The sequence below is a fragment of the Pseudorca crassidens genome, chromosome 11, assembly GCF_039906515.1.
Source record: "Pseudorca crassidens isolate mPseCra1 chromosome 11, mPseCra1.hap1, whole genome shotgun sequence".
Lineage (NCBI taxonomy): Eukaryota > Metazoa > Chordata > Mammalia > Artiodactyla > Delphinidae > Pseudorca > Pseudorca crassidens.
Window position 1 is genome coordinate 44,379,998 of NC_090306.1, and position 19,769 is coordinate 44,399,766.

The following is a 19,769-nucleotide window of genomic DNA, read 5'->3' on the forward strand; positions in this document are numbered from 1 at the left end:
GAGAGAAAAAAACCCACGCCACAACTACAGAAAAGCCCGAGCGCCACAACGAAGACCCCGCGTGCCGCAACTAAGACCCGACACAGCCAAAAAAATAAATAAAGTAAATAAATAAAATAAATATTAAAACAAGAAAAGACATGGAGAATGTTAAATGCATATTACTAAGTAAAAGAAACCAATCTGCAAAGGCTACATACTGTAGGTATGTATTATACGGTATTCTGAAAAAGGCAAAACTATGGAAACAGTAAAAGATGAGTGGCTGCATTAATGAAATGCATAAGACAAAGATAAACCCATAAAAGACCTAAGTAGGTAATATATGAAAAGATATTCAAATACTCAAACTCATTTAAAGTCAGGAAAATGCAGATTGAAACCATGAGTTCTCAATTCATACCAACAAGATTCGTAAAAAATTAAAAAGCATCGATGATAATATAAATAATGGGAACGTTTATGTGCTGCTAGTTGGACAGTATGTTGTTATAACATTTCAGAAAACTATTTGGCATCATTTAGAGAAGGTGATGGTGTATATTCTGTAAGAGTCAGCAGTCCTATATAGTCCAGAGAAACTCATGCTCACATCCATAACAGTATCAGTTGTAAGAGCAAAACTCTGGAAACAGTTCAAATGTTCATCAGTAATAGATTCCAATGTAGATAAATACATCATGGCATATTCACACCATGCATACGGTAAAAATAAATGAGTTACAGTTATAAATAACCACATGAATGAATGCTGAGCACGCAATACTGAATGAAACAAAACTAGCTGCAAAAGAAAATAAACTGCATGATTCAACTGATATAAAGTTTAAAAACACGCAAAACTAAACATGCTGTCCAATATGGTAACCACTAGCTATAGGGCTAACATGACTGAGGAACTAAATTTTAATTTAATTTAAATTTAAACTTAAATTGTCACCTGTCACTAGTGACCACCATACTGTACAGTCAGGTTTATAAAGAGAATCAATGGAATACTAAGTACAAAATTCAGAATATTGGTTTTTTCTAAGGGAAAGGCAAAGGGACAGGGACAGGGACACGGGGGATTTCCAAAGTAACAATGATGTTCTTTTTCTTAAATAGGTATCCTTATATTGTTTTTAACTCTTTAAACTGTACATAAACTGTACTATAAACATTCCTTCAAAAGGATTAAATATTTAACAAAACAAAAATAGTGAATGAGGTTGTGGGTACACAGAAGTTTATTTTGTTGTTATTATTTAAAGTCTACATAATAAAATATTTTTATTAAAAAGATTTCTAGGTAAGACAGGAATAAAGATACAGACCTACTGGAGAACGGACTTGAGGATATGGGGAGGGGAAAGGGTGAGCTGTGACAAAGCGAGAGAGAGGCATGGACGTATATACACAACCAAACGTAAGGTAGATAGCTAGTGGGAAGCAGCCGCGTAGCACAGGGAGATCAGCTCGGTGCTTTGTGATGGCCTGGAGGGGTGGGATAGGGAGGGTGGGAGTGAGGGAGACGCAAGAGGGAAGAGATATGGGAACATATGTATATGTATAACTGATTCACTTTGTTATAAAGCAGAAACTAACACACCATTGTAAAGCAATTATACCCCAAAAAGATGTTAAAAAACAACAACAAAAAAAAAACCCTAAAAGGGTCCTCTCATGGCTTAAGATATAAATCGCGAGACGTTGAGCTCAAGACCCTGAACTAAAAATCAGGACGCAAGTTCTGAAAAATAGTAATTTCTACCATCTACTTAGGTTCTTTCCTCTCTTAAGGTTTGCTCCCATGAGTTAGGTATCGGATCCCCCTTTTCAGCTGAAAAAAATAGAGCCTGAGAGAGGTTAAACCAAGTCACATACCTCTTCTTTCATTTTTGTTTACTCATTTGTTAGACGTCCATATTTGCACATATTTGTTTGGCATTCACTAAATACTTGGGGGCACATTTATTGACTATCCACATATTTATCAGACATCCAGTAAATTTATTGTTCATCCACTATCCAAAAAAAAGATTTCTAGCACTAACTCAAGTGGAGCAAGGGACAACCAAGAAGAATAAAATCTCCCCTAACTCCAGACCCAATCAATCCTACCATCGTACATCCCCCCCACACCCTACCCCAGGCCCCAGGCTCAGCACTAATGCCCTCATCCTTCTTCAAAGATAAGAGAAACAAGATGCATTATCTACTGCTATGTTACAAATTATTCCAAAACTTAGCAGCTTAAAACAACAAAATTTTGTTATCTCACAATTTCTGTGGGTCAAGAATTTTGAGTGTGGCTTGGGGGATGTCTCTGGCTTCAGGCCTCTCATGAGGTTGCATTTAGGATCTTAGCCAGAACTGTGGTCTCATCTGAAGGTCTGACCTGGGAAAGGTCTGCTTCCTAGCTCACTCATGTGGTGTGGTTTGCTTCTTCATAGGCCGTTAGATTTACTATGACTGCAAGCTACTCCATAGGGCCATAGGGCAGCTCATAATATGGCAGCCGACTTCCCTCAGAGCAAGAGAGCTAGAAAAAATGTTCAAGACAAGTCACAATCTTTTTATAATCTAGTCTTGGAAGGGACAGCCCATCCCCTCTGCCACCATCTGTTTGCTACAAGCATGTCACTAAATCTAGCCAACTTAGAGTTGCCAACTTAGGGGAGGGGGCTAACAAAGGGTATGAATACCAGAAGACAAGGCTAATTAAAGGCCATCGTGGTGGCTGCCTACCACACCAGAGAACATCTGTCTGCGGACTGGAGTGATCCCACAAAACAAGGAAGTAGCAATGCAGGAGAGAAGAGTGAAGACCTAGAGAAGGCAGAGGAAATCCAGGCCTAGGACCTTTGCATGTACCGGTCCACTGCATTTTTCATTGCTCTTTCATGACTTGGCTGCATGCACCTGTTTTTGATCAGGATGTGGAAAAGAAATCTGTTGAATGTCTGTCATCTGCCACAGCAAGACCAGTCATCTTGCCCTGCTTACAATGCCATCCCCAATCTGATCACATCCCTCCCCCACAGAAACACACCCCAACTGTGTCTCCCCCCTTTCAAGTATCATCTTTCACTCAACTATTTGGGGAAAAGTCAATTTGTTTCCTGTTCTGCCCCTGGGTTAGGTCAGTTCATGCTGCCACTTGTTTATCCAACACCACCTGCTTCCCTCCCACTGATTTCAGCTCAGCCCAGGAGCTTCTGTTCTCTTTCCACTTGTTACCACCTGTAAGGCTCAACTAATAGGCTCCTTTGATTTAATGCAGCCAACCATGACAAACTAGGAGGATGATATGAGCACAGCGCTGTCCTTTTGCTGACCCCTACTTTCATTCCCCACCATGTGACCAGCCTCCCAGACTACCACAAGCCCACACTGTGCCCTTGTTACTGAAGGAGTCAGGTTAACTGAGGAAACCTTTAGCACAGCTCAAGACAGCAATGATAAAACAATTTAAAACCAAACATTACACATCATTGTTCTTAAAAACCATGGGTCAACCCACCACAGTGAAACTCTCACAGATACCTTTTTGGCTCGGGCCTGGCCTTCTGCCATGTTGTTGGGCGGCCTGCCTCTTTCCTCTCTCTCCTCCTTTGCACACTGAAAAATTTCTCTTCATTATGCTGAGCATACTTATACCCCTAAGTACAAAGCAGGGTCCAAGCCTACTACTGCATATCCAAAACCATAGTAAATGGTTCTGCTAAAGGGAAGAAGGGTCATACACAATCCTGGACTCCAAAAAGAATCAAATCAAATACAAAACCAGGAAGAAGCCTTTAACTTAGTTTTTTCTCTTATATATCCTGATCAAAAATTTTAAGGCATGGCTTCTCTCTTCAGTCTCTGAAAGATAACAGAAAACAGTAAAAAAAAAAAAAAAAAAAAACCCAAAAAACTAAAATTATACACACATTGTATTATTATTACTATGGTGGTTAATTTTATGTGTCAACTTGATAGGGCTAAGGGACGCCCAGATCACTGGTAAAATATTACTTCTGGGTGTGTCTGTGAGGGTGTTTCTGAAGGATTACCATTTGAACTAGTAGACTGAGTAAAGAAGATCTGCCGTCACCAATGTTGGATGGGTATCATTCACTCCAATCCACTGAGGGCCCAGACAGAACAAAAAGGTGCACAAAGGGCAATTTCTCCTTTCTTCTTGAGTTGGGACATCCATCTTTCCTGCCCTCCCACATCAGAGCTCCTGGTTCTCCAGGCTTTCGTTTGGGACTGAATTATACCACTGGTTTTCCAGCTTGCAGATGGCATATCATGAGACTTCTCGGCCTCCATAATTGTGAGAGCCAATTCCCATAAATAATCTCCTCTTATATATCTCTATATATCCTATCGGTTCTGTTTCTCTGGAGAAACACAAATACATATCCATACCTTTGCTTAGTCTGTCTTCACTACATCTCCTTCCTCTTCTCGATATTCCCCCTCTACCTAGGTCCAGCTCACATTCCCCTCTTGCAGGGAGCCTTCCCAGACTGCCACAGCCCACACCAATCCCTTGTGTCTGAATTCATATTAGGCTTGGGTGTCATGGCTTCCTTCTTTGTTCTCCAAGTGAATTACCCCTGATTTTCTCTTCTAGCCAAGTTATAAAGTTCTCTGGGTCAGAGGGCCAGGTCTTAACACACCTCCCATGATATGATACTTATTTTGGTGTATGGTACGTAGTATGAGGCTAATACCTACGTGTTCAGTGGATCGATTAACTGGAGCCACTTATCTGTGCTCTTTTCCCACAGTGTTTGTAATGTCAAGGGGCATCTTGGGGGTTCTGATGGTGCAAGGAATAATGTACCTCTCAGGCTGGGGACTGGTGTGTGTGTGTGTGTGTGTGTGTGTGTGTGTGCGTGCGTGCGTGCGTGTGTGTGTGTGTGTGTGTGTGTGTTTGGGGTGGGGGTGGGTGCAGTGACCTTTAGTCAGGCTTTGTCCTCAACTTCCAGGCAGGTTCTTAAATTCTGGGGTGGAGGGGGTGCGCTTGGAGGCATGAACCCGTGCCCCCTGTAGTGGAAGCATGGAGTCTTAACCACTGGACCACCAGGGATGTCCCTGCAGGTCCTTACATTTGATTTAATCAGCTCACCATGAGGTGACCAGTCGAAGGTAAACTACTACAGAACAATTAATGATGAGATCAATGTGCATTACAGAAATTGGGCTCCCCCAACGCCCACATTGTCTCAAATCCCAACCTCTACACTTGCTTTGCCTTCTGCTTTACGTCTCCCTTCCCCAGCTTACCCACTTCAGTTTAAGTGCTCTTACTTCAGGAAGCCTTCCTGGCCTTGAAGTCTGAGCTGCTCCAGAGGTTCCAGCAGCTCCCCTCTCACCACAACAGTCCTACTGTACCATCTAAGTGTGTAGATCTGGCTCAGGAAGGTCTCGCCAGTTAGCGAATCCCCAGATCCTGGCTGAGGGCGAGACATTTCATTGGTCGCGTAACCAGAACACCGGCTGAGGCCTTGACTCATCCGGGCACTTCCGCAGCCTCACAGGCCTCAGCCCCCATCAAAACCCCTCGCCTACTTCGGTTGTGTGACGTCGCCCCCCACCCCGCCCCTGCACCTACCCAGCCGCACAGCTCCCGCGTCGCCCACCTCGCCCACCTCTTCTGCCGGGCTGCTCAGGCCGAGGGCCCACAGGCTCGCGGGCTGGGGGAAGGGGGCAGGGGGGGCGGGCAGGAAATGCCTGCCGCCATCTTGCCCACCAGGAGTTCCGACATGGGGCTGGGACTCCTGAGCGCAGCGCTGTTGTTTCTGGGCGGCGCTCTCATATGCTCAGAACACTACCCACTCTCTGAAAGGAGTGGGCATGGCTCCTCGCAGGAACAGGCCGGAGGTCGGAGGTGGCCCGAAGCCATGAGTGGGAGGCCCAGGGCGCAGGAGCCCCAGGCCCCGGAAGAGGAAGGGTTGAACGCAAAAGGCAGTATCTGTTCGTTCTTCTCTTTGGACAGTCGTCCTTGCCTTTTCCCCACTTAAGTAGTATTTGAATTTGGGGCCCTCCTTTTCTGTTTTTCCAGCTGCCTTTAACTAAAAATTTACGGATCCAAGCAGCCCGATTTTAATGACTGGAGTAGTAGTACTAATAGTAAAAATGCCATACACTTCTGCGTCTGTATATGCGCCTCAAAACATTCTGGGCTTTGTCATTCCCATTTTACAGACTAATAATTCATTGGAATTCAAAGATGAAAGGGCTGTTAGGTGACTTTTTCATACTACAGTTAAGAAGAATTAACCCAACAAGTTAAATGGCAAGTATTAGAACTTGTAGCTCTTGGTTGACCAGTCCCAGGCTCTTTTAGTGGCGGTTTCACACGGGGGAAAAATACGATACCTGGCCAGAGAAACTTGCCTCATGGTTATACTTCTCAGGAGAAGAGTTTTAAAATGGATGAATTGTGCTGATTTAATGTCTTTCTATTTGTGAGTAAGCAATTAAGACATGTTTGTCTTAGCTCTCTAAGATCTTTTTTCAAAATATGGGCATGGCTTAGGTATCCAGCTTGCTTTATGCGTTTTTTAAATAGGATTTCAAATATTACATTAACGTGTTAAGATTATAAAGTAATACATATAATAATATGTTCAGTCCAAATAATGTATCATTTTTATTTTTAGATTGTGGAACAGCACCACTTGCAAGTATGTTCCAGGGGTCTCGGATTGTAGGGGGCACAGAAGCTCAAATTGGCGCATGGCCATGGCTAGTTAGCCTACAGATTCAATCTGGCAGATATCGTGCTCATGTATGTGCGGGAAGCTTAGTGAAAAATAGATGGGTCCTCACGGCTGCCCACTGCACTAATAAGGACACTAGGTATGTATTCAGAACAGAACTCTTATTTTATGCTCTTGGGAGATATTTTGAAGTGGCGGAGGACCACTTGACTTCAGCCATGTTCAGTTAAGCGATATGTTTCCAGGTAGCCATAATGCCTTACACTGAATAGTACACTGAATATTTGTTGAAATAAATCCTTTAAGTCAGAGGTCAACAAACGTTTTCTGTAAAGACAGTAAATATTTTAGGCTTTGCAGGCCAGACTCAACTCTGTCACAGTAGAACCAAAGTGGTCATAGATGATACATCACTGAATGAGTGTGCTGTGATGCAATAAAACTATTTATGAACACTGAAATCTGAACAAAATCCTATTTTGTCATTTTGGGTTTTCCCCAACCATTTAAAAGTGTAAAAAACATTCTTTGTTTATGGGCTATATTAAAATAGGAGACAGGCCAGATTTGGCCTGTGGGTTGTAGTTTGTTGGACCTTGCTTTAAATAATAAATAGCATTTCTTTTAGCTTTAAAAATTACTGTATTGTAATCATGTATTTGTCTTTCTCACCATTAGATCATGGTGAGACAAGTCCATGAAGACAAGGACTACATGTTTTATTTTGTATTTCTGGTACTAATACAGGAGTTGGCCTGCTTTACAGGAGACATAATAAATATTTATTGAGTCTATGGATGATGTCAGTCTTGGAGAAATAGATTTACCACAGTTGTAATAGAACTTTATGACCCTCCTAACATTTAAAATGAAGCTCTAAGATAAATACTGTGGAAAACCGTGATACCTGTCATACAGTCTCTCTTTAGTCTCTAATTTTTATGAGCTATCTGGGAGAAGAATGAAAAGTCTCTAAGAAAAACTAACAACAACTTCAAAATTCAACTGAGAGTAACTGGCCTGATGGGGTTCCTAAGGTTTTAATCTTTTAATCTGTTTACCACATTTAAAAAACATGCATTTCAGTTCCATAAGTTGGCCTCTTGAGGACTAGAGATCAGAAAAATGGGAAGCTATTGAGGTATAAACCCAAGGGTATAGAAAAAGATGTAGAAAACAGCTTCAGAGTTAGAAATCAATTCTGGTCTTTCAGGTGTGGGTGTCTTACAACTCTTTCCTAAAATGCTGTCTTTAAAAACTGCTTTTCAACAGCTTTCAAACCTTAAACCAAGGAAGGAAAAACCTGCTTGGTATGATTTGAAGATTCTTGGAAAAGCTCTTCTCACCTATTAAGTCCTGATATTGGGCCTTTACTAGTCTGTTCCTTTTTTTTTTTTGCGGTACGCGGGCCTCTCACTGCTGTGGCTTCTCCCGTTGTGGAGCACAGGCTCCGGACACGCAGGATCAGCGGCCATGGCTCACGGGCCCAGCTGCTCCGCGGCATGTGGGATCTTCCCGGACCGGGGCACGAACCCACGTCCCCTGCATCGGCAGGCGGACTCTCAACCACTGCGCCACCAGGGAAGCCCTAGTCTGTTCCTTTGACACGTGGGGAGAACAATGCATTTGGAGAGGGGCGACCTGTATACTAGTCCTCCTCTGACACTTTGTGGTACAGTGGCTTTAAGTAAGATTCCAGAACCTACTAGATATACCACCTTGGTCAAATAATATAGCTTTGTTATATTGTCATAAAATCTTAGAGTTCAAAGAGGTATTATAAAGGTGTGGTTCAATTCTCTGTCCTGTATATGAATCCTTCTTAAAATATTGAAGTAAAGGGTTCTCTAGTCTGAAATAACTATTGCTTTAATGCATTGAGTCAGGCATATTTTCAGACACAATTTCCACTACTCTTCACAACCACTCTTTACTGTAGGGAGACCCTGACTGGAAAACAGTGAAATCAGGGATCAAATCCAGGTGTGTCATAATGAAAATCCACACACATAACCATAACTATATCATTTGGCTCTCTACTTGAAACACCTCTTGTGATGATGAACTGCTACCTTGGAAAGAATTTCATTTAAGTTTTGTGCAGCTTTATTTCTTAGAAAGCCTTTCCTTATGTTGAACTAAGTGTCTTGATTTTCATTCTGCCTTCTGAAGCCATATATATTAAACCTCATTACTCTTCCAAGCATTTGAAGATAATATTAATATTCCACTTAACAATTCTCAAGGCTAAATCTTATTGATATTTTTACCCCTTTACTCAACAAACATTTACTAAATGTATATTATATGCTAGGGACTGGGCTAGGTACTGAGGAAGTCGACATTACTGAGGCATAGTCTGTATTTTTCAGGAGTACCTCCTGTCTCAGAAGACTCTGCCACTTCTATTCCTGTTCCCCCTCATTTCCTAAACCTTGCACCATCAGTTATCCCTTATTCCTTCTTATAACATGAAAGACCTGCTCTGAGATTAGGTACTGTTTAAGAATGTTACATATAACTCTGTATTTAAAAAAAGCCCTCCCAGTAGCCCTCTGAGATAGCTGTTATCTCCATTTCACACCTGAGGAGTCAGAGATCAGAGATATTTGGTAATTTTCCCAAGACCACATTGCTGTAAAGTGGCAACCTATTGATTTAAACCTAGTCTCAAGTCTATAGCTGTTTCATTACACCTCATTGTCTCTTTAGTATTTTTCAGTATTTTCCTCTTGCTTCTTCCCTACAGCCTTCAAACATGTTTAGGTCACCTCATCGTTATTTAGCAAACAAACAAACCCTACCTGTTTCTATTCTTCCTTTCACTACTAGACTCCTTGAAAGAAAGACTCCCTTTTGCTTCACCTGCATTGACTCATAAAATCCCAATTGCAGTCTGATTTTTGTAGCCAGAACACACTATTAAAGACCCACCTCTATGCCAAATCCAATGACCTCTACTCAATCCCCATCCTATTTCATCTGTATAACATTTGGCAAAGTTGACTGCTGTTCTACATCTTTTTTTTTTTTTTTTTTTTTTTTGGCCATGCCGCACGGCTTGTGGGATCTTAGTTCGCCAACCAGGAATTGAACCCGGGCCCTCAGCAGTGAAAGCTCGGATTCCTAGCCACTGGACTGCCAGGGAATTCCCTCTGATCTCTTTTCTTGATTTTTAAGACACCACTATTCTCTACCTTAAAAAAATTTTTTTCCTTATTCCTTGAGTCTTTGTCTTCTTTTAAGTGGCAGTATTTTCAAGAGTTCCACCTTCTATCCTCTTGCCTTATCATCTGTACTCTTCCCTAGAGATGTCTCATCTACTTCTGTTTTAGGAGTCACCATGTCCTGGCAACTCCCAAGTCTCTCCAGCTGAGTCGTATTTCCAGCTCCCTACTATACGTACATACTGGAGTCACATTCCCAACAAGTCCAAACATGAACTTTTAAACTCTTTCCTCTAGAGAACAGTCTCAGCAGCCCTGAAGGCTTTCAGGTTGTTAATAAGTCCTCAGGCCCCTGCTAGCACAGGGAGCTTCATGGACCTGTCAGCAATTAAGGAACAAAAGTCATGAAGATTTACATAAACTTTGGTATGTTCTCCTGAAAGAAACATGCTCCTAACTCTAGAGCAGGAGGCTAAGCAGCAGAGATTGCCAATGCCAAGTCTGAAGCAGTTAGAAAAGGTAGTAGATTCCATGGATACATTAGATAAAGTTGTCCAGGAAACGGAAGATGCCCTCAGAATTCTTCAGACTGGTCAAGAAAAAGCTAGACCTGGTTCTTGGAGAAGAGACATCTTTCGAAGAATCATCTGGCACAAGTTCAAGCAGTGGCCTATACCTTGGTACCTAAATAAAGGAAACAATAGAAAACGATTCTTTGCAGTGCCCTAGGTGAAACGTTTTGTCAGATTGAGAATTGAGAAACAAGCCTGCATCAAAGCAAGGAAGACAAGTTTAGCAAGCAAGAAAGAAAATTTTCTTCAGGAAAAGCTTCCACATCTTTCTGAAGCCCAGAAATCAAGTCTTATCTAAGACATCTGAACTTTTAATTTACCATTTTGTTTTTCTTGGATTACAATCTATATACAAAAGTGAATACATACTAAGTGGTTTATAAATAACTTGTGTTTTTAGTCAAATGACTATCAACTGGGACTACCCTGGTGGCGTAGAGGTTAAGAATCCGCCTGCCAATGCAGGGGACATGGGTTCGAGCCCTGGTCCAGGAAGATCCCACATGCCGCAGAGCAACTAAGCCCGTGTGCCACAACTACCGATCCCGTTCTCTAGAGCCTAAGAGCCACAACTACTGAGCCTGCCTAGAGCCCGTGCTCCATTGAGAAGCCATCGCAATGAGAAGCCCACACATCGCAACAAAGAGTAGCCCCTGCTCGCTGCAACTAGAGAAAGCCTGCGCACAGAACGAAGACCCAACGCGGGCAAAAATAATTAATTTTTAAAAACTGACTATCAACTGTTCTAAGTGTTATTATGGCATGCTAAATCTGGAAGTGGTCAAAATCAGGTATAAAGTTTAAATTCCCATCTTATTAAAAAAAAAATCTTCCCTCTAATTCTATCCCTTCTCTATTTTCTCAGATAACAGCCTCACCAACAGTCCCATTACCTCGACAGTTAGCTGACTCTCTCTGTGCGGTATCTCTTAAATTTGCTTCTTTTTGTCCCCCAATACTCCCCACTGATGAGAAGTAGATTCAGAATACCAGTCTCCATATCCCTAGTTCATTACTTACACTATTACTATGGTAACTATCTGAATGAGCATGAAGTGGTATCTCATTGTGGTTCTGTTGTTTTAATTAATTAATTTATTTATTTTTGGCTGCGTTGGGTCTTCATTGCTGCGCGCAGGCTTTCTCTAGTTGCGGCGAGTGGGGGCTACTTTTCGTTGCGGTTCATGGGCTTCTCATTGCGGTGCTTCTCTCGCTGCGGAGCATGGGCTCTAGGCGCTCCGGCTCAGTAGTTGTGGCTCACAGGCTCTACAGCACAGGCTCAGTAGTTGTGGCGCATGGTCTTAGGTGCTCCACAGCATGTGGGATCTTCCCGGACCAGGGCTTGAACCCATGGTCCCCTGCATTGGCAGGTGGATTCTTAACCACTGCGCCACCAGGGAAGTCCCTCATTGTGGTTTTGAGTCACATTTCCCTAATGATTAGTGATGTTGAGCATCTTTCCATGTGATTTCTGGCCATTTGTATTTCTTCTGTTTTTTTAAGGTTTATTTTATTTTTGGCCACACCATGTGGCATGCAGGATCTTAGCTCCTGGACCAGGGATCGAACCCGTGCCCCCTGCAGTGGAAGCACGGATTCTTAACTACTGGACCAACAGGGCAGTCCTATATTTCTTCTGTGGAGAAACGTCTATTCAAGTCCTTTGCCCATTTTTGAACTCGGCTGTCTGGATTTTTTGTGGATGTTGAGCTGTAGGAGTGCTTTATATATCCTAGATATTAATCCCTTGTCAAATATATGATATACAAATATTTTCTCCAATTCTGTGGGTTGTCTTTTCACTCTCTTGAAAGTGTCCTTTGATGCACAAGTTTTTAATTTTGATCAAGTCCAATTTATCTATTTTTTTCTTTTGTTGCCTGTGCTTTTGGTGTCATACCCAAGAATCACTGCCAAATCCAATATCATGAAGCTTTTCTGTGTTTTCTTCTAAGAGTTTTATAGCTTTATTCTTATATTTTGGTCTTTGATCTATTTTGAGTTAACTTTTGCATATGGTATAAGGGTCCAATTTCATTCTTTTGTATGTAGATATCCAATTCTCCCAGCACCATTTGTTGAAAAGCCTTTCCTTTCTCCATTGAATTATCTTGGCACTCTTGTTGAAAATCAATTGGCCACATATGCAAGGGTGTATTTCTGGGCTCTCTATTTTCCATTGGTATATATATCTGCCCTTATGCTAGTATCACACTGTTTCAGTTATTGTAGCTTTTCAGTAAGTTTTGAAATCAGGAAGTATGGTCCTCCAACTTTATTCTTCTTTTTCAAGATTATTTTGGCTATTTGGGGTCTTTTGATATTCCATATGAATCTTAGGATGGGTTTCTTATTTCTGCAAAAGCATCACTGGGATTTTTATAGGTATTTCATTGAATCTATAGATCATTCTGGGTAGTACTGTCATTTTAACAATATTAAGTCTTCCAATACATGAACAAGGGATGTCTTTCCATTTATTTGTCTTCTTTAATTTCTTTCAGCAATGTTTTGTACTTTTCAGTGTATATAACCTGTTTTTTAATCTCACGGTCTGAATATAAATTGAAATAGGTAAGTAATATAAGTTGATTTAGCCATTCTATGTCTTTTGATTGGAGAATTTAATCTGTTTACATTTAAAGTAATTATTGCTAGGTAAGGACTTACTATCACCATTTATTAATTGTTTTCTGGTTGTTTTCTAGATCCACTGTTCCCTGTTTCTTAGCCTGCTGTCTTTTTTGTGTTTTGATGTCTTTTGGTATCAGTATGCTTTGATTTCTTTATCAAGTCCTTTTGTGTAATTCCTACAGGTTTTTACCTTGAGGTTATCAAGAAGCTTACATAAACTATCTTAAAATTATAACACACTATTTTAAGCTGTTAGCAACTTAACTTCAATAGAATTCCTAAGCTTTACACTTTTGCTTCTCCTCCACCTTACATTTTAGGTTATTGCTGTTATGATTTACATATTTTTTATAATGTGTAACTAATAGATTAGTGTTGTTATAGTTATTTTTACTATATTAATTCCTTTAACTTTTAAAGTTGTAAGTAAATTATGCACCACTATTACCAAATTACAGAATCTAAGTTTGGCTATATATTTACCATTACCAGTGAGTTTTGCACTACCTTTTAATGTCTTTATGATGTTAATTAGTGTCCTTTTACTTTCAGTCAAAGAACTTCCTTTAGCATTTCTTGTAAGGCTAGTCTAGTGGTAATGAACTCTCTCAGCTTTTGTCTGTTCAGAAAAGTCTTTGTCCAACAATATGCTGCCTACAAGGGACTCACTTTAGCTTTAAAGGCACACATAGACTGAGAGTGAAGGGATAGAAAAAGACATTCAAGCAAATGGTAACCCCAAAAAAGCAGGGGTAGTTGTACTTATATTAGACAAAATAGACTTTAAATGTAAATGGTAAAAAGAAACAAAAAAAGGTCACCACACAACGGTAAAGGGGTCAATCCATCAAGAAGATATAACAATTGTAAATATTTATGCATCCAACGTTGGAGCACCTAGATATATAAAGCAAAAACTAACAGAGTTAAAGGGAGAAATAAACAGCAATTTGATAATAGTTGGGGACTTTAATATCCCACTCTCAACAACGGACAGATCATCCAGATAGAGAATCAGTAAGGAAATAGCAGATTTAAATAACACTGTAGACCAAGGTGGACTTAAGAGACATAGGCAGAACATTCCAACCAACAGCAGCAGAGTATTTCTCAAGTACACATAGAACATTTTCAAGGACAGACCATATGTTAGGCCACAAAACAAGTCTTAGCAACTTCGAGAAGATTGAAACCATACCAAAGATCTTCTCTGACCACAATGGCATGAAAGTAGAAATCAATAAAAGAGGAAAACTGGAAAATTCATGACTACATGGAAATTAAACAACACTCTCTCCTAAAAAAAAGAACCAGTGGATCAAAGAAGAAATTAAAAAGTATCTTGAGACAAAAATGGAAACACAACTTATGCAGCAAAAGCAGTTTTAAGAGGGAAGTTCAGAGCAATAAATGCATACATTAAGAAGCAAGACAGGGCTTCCCTGGTGGCGCAGTGGTTGAGAGTCTGCCTGCCGATGCAGGGGACGTGGGTTCGTGCCCTGGTCTGGGAAGATCCCACATGCCACGGAGCGGCTGGGCCCGTGAGCCATGGCCGCTGAGCCTGCACATCCGGAGCCTGTGCTCCGCAATGGGAGAGGCCACAACAGCGAGAGGCCCGCGTACCGCAAAAAATAAAGAAAAAAAGAAGCAAGACGATCCCAAATAAACGACCTACCTCTACACCTTAAAGAACTAGAAAAAGATGACCCTAAAATTAGAAGGAAGGAAATAATAAAGATTAGAGCAGTAATAAATTAAATAGATAACAAAAAAACAATATAAAAGATTAACCAGGGACTTCCCTGGTGGCACAGTGGTTGAGAATCCACCTGCGAATGCAGGGGACATGGGCTCGATCCCTGGTCTGGGAAGATTCCACATGCCACAGAGCAACTAAGCCTGTGCGCCACAACTACAGAGCCCACACACCCTAGAGCCTGTGCACTGCAACTACTGAGCCCATACGCCACAACTACTGAAGCCTGCGTGCTCTAGGGCCTGCGTGCCGCAACTACTGAGCCCGCGTGCTGCAACTACTGAAGTCTGTGTGCCTACAACCTGTGCTCCACAACAAGAGAAGCCACTGCAATGAGAAGCCTGTGCACTGCAACGAAGAGTAGCCCCCGCTCGCCACAACTAGAGAAAGCCCGCACGCAGCAACGAAGACCCAATGCAGCCAAAAATAAATAAAATAATAATAAAAATAAAAGATTAACCGAAATAACAGTTGGTTCTTTGAAAAGATAGACAAAACTGACAAACCCTTAGCTAGCTTTACCAAGGAAAAGAAGAGGGAGGACCCAAATCAACAAACTTATAAATGAAAAAGGAGACATTACAACTTATACCACAGAAATACAAAGGGTCGTAAGAGGCTACTGTAAACAACCAGATGCCAACAAACTGGATAACCTAGAAGTAATGAAAAAAATCTTAGAAACATACAACCTACCAAGACTGAATCAGAAAGAAACAGAAAATCTAAATAGATCAATTACTAGTAAGGAGTTGAGTCAGTAATCAAAAATTTCCCAAAGAAGAAAACCCCAGGACCAGACGGCTCATTGGTGAATTTTATCAAATGTTTAAAGAAGAATTAACACCAGTCCTTCTCAAACTCTTCCAAAAAACTGAAGAGGAAAGAACCTCCCAAAACTCATTTTACAAGGTCCAGCATTACAAATACCAAAGACAGATAAGGACATTACTAGAAAAGAAAACTACAGAACAATATCCTTGATGAATATATATGCAGCATTCTCAACAAAACACTAGCAAACCAAATTCAGCAGCACATTAAAAGGATGCATTGTTCACCATGATCAAGTGGGATTTCTCCCTGGGAGGCAAGGATAGTTCAACATGTGCAAATCAATCAATGTGATACATTACATTAATAGAATGAAAGAAAAGAATCATATGATCATCTCAATAGCCACAGAAAAAGCATTTGACAAAATTCAACATCCATTCATGATAAAATACTTAGGAAATTAGGCATAGAAGGAACATATCTCAACATAAGAAAGACCATACATGACAAGCCCACAGCTAACATCATACTCAATGCTGAAAGGTTGCAAGCTTTTCCTCTAAGATCAGGAACAAGACAAGGCTGCCCACTCTCGCACTCCCATTCAACATAGTACTGGAAGTCCTAGCTAGAGCAATAAGGTAAGTAAAAGAGGGACTTCTCTGGTGGTCCAGTGGGTAAGACTCCACACTCCCAATGCAGGGGGCCTGGGTTCGATCCCTGGTCAGGGGACTAGATCCCACAGGCATGCCACAACTAAGAGCCCACATTTCACAACTAAAGATCCCGCATGCCACAACTAAGACCTGGCACAGCCAAAATAAATAAATAAATAAATATTTTTTTAAAAAATAAGGCAAGTAGGGCTTCCCTGGTGGCGCAGTGGTTGAGAGTCCGCCTGCTGATGCAGGGGACACGGGTTCATGCCCTGGTCCAGGAAGATCCCACACGCCGCAGAGCAGCTGGGCCCATGAGCCATGGCCGCTGAGCCTGCGCGTCCGGAGCCTGTGCTCCGCAACAGGAGAGTCCACAACAGTGAGAGGCCCGCGTACCACAAAAAAATAATAATAATAAGGCAAGTAAAAGAAATAAAAGGTATGAGAACTGGAAAAGAAGTAAAATTGTTTCTATTTGCAAGTGACATGATTTTATATATAGAAAATCCCAAGACACAACCAAAAAACCATTAGAACTAATCCAAGAATTCAGTTGCAGGGTACAAAATTAGCACGCAAAAATCAATAGCATTTCTATACACTAACAATGAATTCTCTGAAAAAGAAATAAAAGAATTGATTACATTTACAACAGCATCAGAAACAATAAAATACTTAGGAATAAAGAAGACACTAGCAAATGGAAAGGTATGTTCATGGATTGGAAGAATTAATATTATTCAACTGTCAGTACTACCAAAAGCCATCTATAGGTTCAGTGCAATCCCTATCAAGATTCCAATGGCACTTTTTGCAGAAATAGACAAAACACCCTTAAAAATTATGTGAAATCAAAAAAGACCCTGAATAGCCAAAGAAATCCTGAATCCAAAGAACAAAAAAAACAGAGGCATCGCACTTCCTGATTTCAAGATATACTATAAAGCTATAGTAATTAGAACAGTATGGTGCTGGCATAAAAACAAATAGACCATGGAACAGAATTGATAACCCAGAAAAAAACCCCCAAGCACATACAGTCAACTAATAATTGACAAGACAGCCAAGCATACTCAGTGGAGAAAAGAATGTCTCTTCAATAAATGGTGCTGGGAAAATTGGATATTCACATGGAAAAGAATGAAACTTGACCCCATTAACAAAAATTAACTCAAAATGGATTAACGACTTAAATGTAGGACCTGAAACCATGAAATTCCTAGAAGAAAACACAGGAAAAAGACCTCCTTGACATAGGTCTTGGTAATGATTTTTTGGAAATCACACCTAAAGCACAAGCAACAAAATAAAAAATAAACAAGTGGGACTACATCAAACTAAAAAAACCACACAGAAAAAGAAAATATGAACAAAGTGAAAAGATAACCTATGGGAAAAATATTTGCACATCATCTATTTGATAAGGCGTTAATATCCAAAATATATAAAGAACTCATACAACTCAATAGCAAAAAAATAAATAATCCAATTTTAAAAATGGGTAAAGGATCTGAATCGACATTTTTCCAAAGAAGATATATGAATGGCCAACAGGTAAGTGAAAAGATGCTCAACTCACTAGTCATTAGGGAAATGCAAATTAAAACTGCAATGAAATATCACCTCACAATGGCCATCATCAAGGGGAGGATGTGGAGGAAAGGGAACACTTGTGCACCACTGATGGGAGTGTGTAAATTGGTATATCCACTATGGAAAACAGTATGGAGGTTCCTCAAAAACTTAAAAATAGTACTATCACAAGATCCAGCAATTCTACTTCTGGGAATATATCCAAAAGAAATGAAAACACTAACTTGAAAAAATATCTGCACCGCATTTCATAGCAGCATTATTTACAACAGCTAAGACACGGAAATAATCTAAGTGTCCACTGATAGATGAATGGATAAAGAAGACGTGGGGTGTGTGTGTGTGTGTGTGTGTGTGTAATTCAGCCATAAATAATGAGGAAATCCTACCATCTGTGACATTGAGGATGGACCGTGAAGGCATCATGCTAAGTGAAATAAGTCAGACAAAAAAAGACAAATAAATACTGCAGGATCTCAGTTATAAGTAGAAACAAATAAAAATAAACAAACAAAAATTCCCCACCAAATTTAGAGAAAGAGATGGGATTTGTGGTTGGTTACCAGAGGCAGGATGTGGGGGGAGGGGATATTGGAGGAAGGTGGTCAAATGGTATAAACTTCCCTTATAAGAGAAATAAGGACTAGGAATGTAATGTACAACATGATGACTATAGTTAACACTGCTGTATGATATAGGAAAATTGTTAAGAGAGTAGATCCTAAGAGTTTTCATCACCAGCTTTCCTTTTTATTGTATCTATATGAGATAATGGATGTTAACTAAACCTATTGTGGTAATCGCTTTACAATATATGTAAATCAAACCAACATGCAGTACACGTTAAACTTAGTGATGTATGTCAATTATTTCTCAATAAAACGGGAAAAAATTTTAATTCAAGAAAGATAAATTGTATACATTTGGAAAAGAAACATTTTTTTTTTTTTTGCGGTACGTGGGCCTCTCACTGTTGTGGCCTCTCCCGTTGTGGAGCACAGGCTCCGGACGCACAGGCTCAGCAGCCATGGCTCACGGGCCCAGCCGCTCTGCGGCACGTGGGATCCTCCTGGACCGGGGCACGAACCCGCGTCCCCTGCATCGGCAGGCGGACTCCCAACCACTGCGCCACCAGGGAAGCCCAAACATCATTTTTTTAAAGCAGCTTAAAGCATTTAAGCTACAATTTCTTTTTAAACACAATAGAACTAGGACTGTATAAACATTTTTACAAACTTTTTAGAGGTTACCTAGTCCAATTTTAAGATAGCTAATTATCTTCTATTTCCTTGGAATAAATTCTAGGAAGTAGAATTGCAGTGTCAAAATCAATGCAACTTTTATAGGCTATTGGTACATGCTGCCAGAGTGCCTATCTATTTATATATTCCTCAGTGAATAAGAGTAACTTTGTTCCTCTGACTCTTGTCTGCACTGAGCATAATCATTAAATACACACACTCTGCCAATTTGAAGGGTGAAAGGAATTTCGGCATTTGTAAATTTCACATGCAATAAGTATTAACCACTTGGGGTTTTAATTGTTGATTTTTGACCTACAGAAGACTTTTTTGGTTTGGTTTGATTTCTGCTTGCTTTTTGCTTTTAAAGACGTCAAGATCCATTAGTTGCTTCTTTTATATTTAGTGTCATGCTTTATAAAGTCCTTTCTCACTGAGATATAGTCCAGTGGAATGTTCCAACTTGCTCAAATAGAATTACAAAAAGGCAAATTTGGGCTTCCCTGGTGGCATCCTTTCCATAACAATGTTATGTATTCATCTATATTTTCTTTCTGGTTTAATTTTTAAACTTCTCATCCTAATTTAATATCCAAATGTTTCATTCTAAAATTTCAAAAATTTGTAAAAGTAAATAGTTTAATGAATTCCCATATGCATAATATGCAG

The 19,769-nt window shown here is 40.3% G+C and overlaps 1 protein-coding gene and 1 pseudogene across 1 annotated transcript in view; both read left to right on the top strand.

Annotated features, from left to right (window-relative positions):
- Positions 1–5,708: 5,708 nt before the first annotated feature.
- The window catches only part of TMPRSS12 (transmembrane serine protease 12), a 37,275-nt gene continuing 23,214 nt past the window's right edge, over positions 5,709–19,769 (top strand). The window contains exons 1-2 of the mRNA XM_067698657.1: positions 5,709–5,946; positions 6,645–6,843. Of these exons, the coding sequence (XP_067554758.1) occupies positions 5,709–5,946; positions 6,645–6,843 (437 nt within the window). The remainder of the gene's footprint in view (positions 5,947–6,644; positions 6,844–19,769) is intronic.
- On the top strand, positions 10,180–10,741 carry LOC137202831 (large ribosomal subunit protein uL29m pseudogene; annotated as a pseudogene).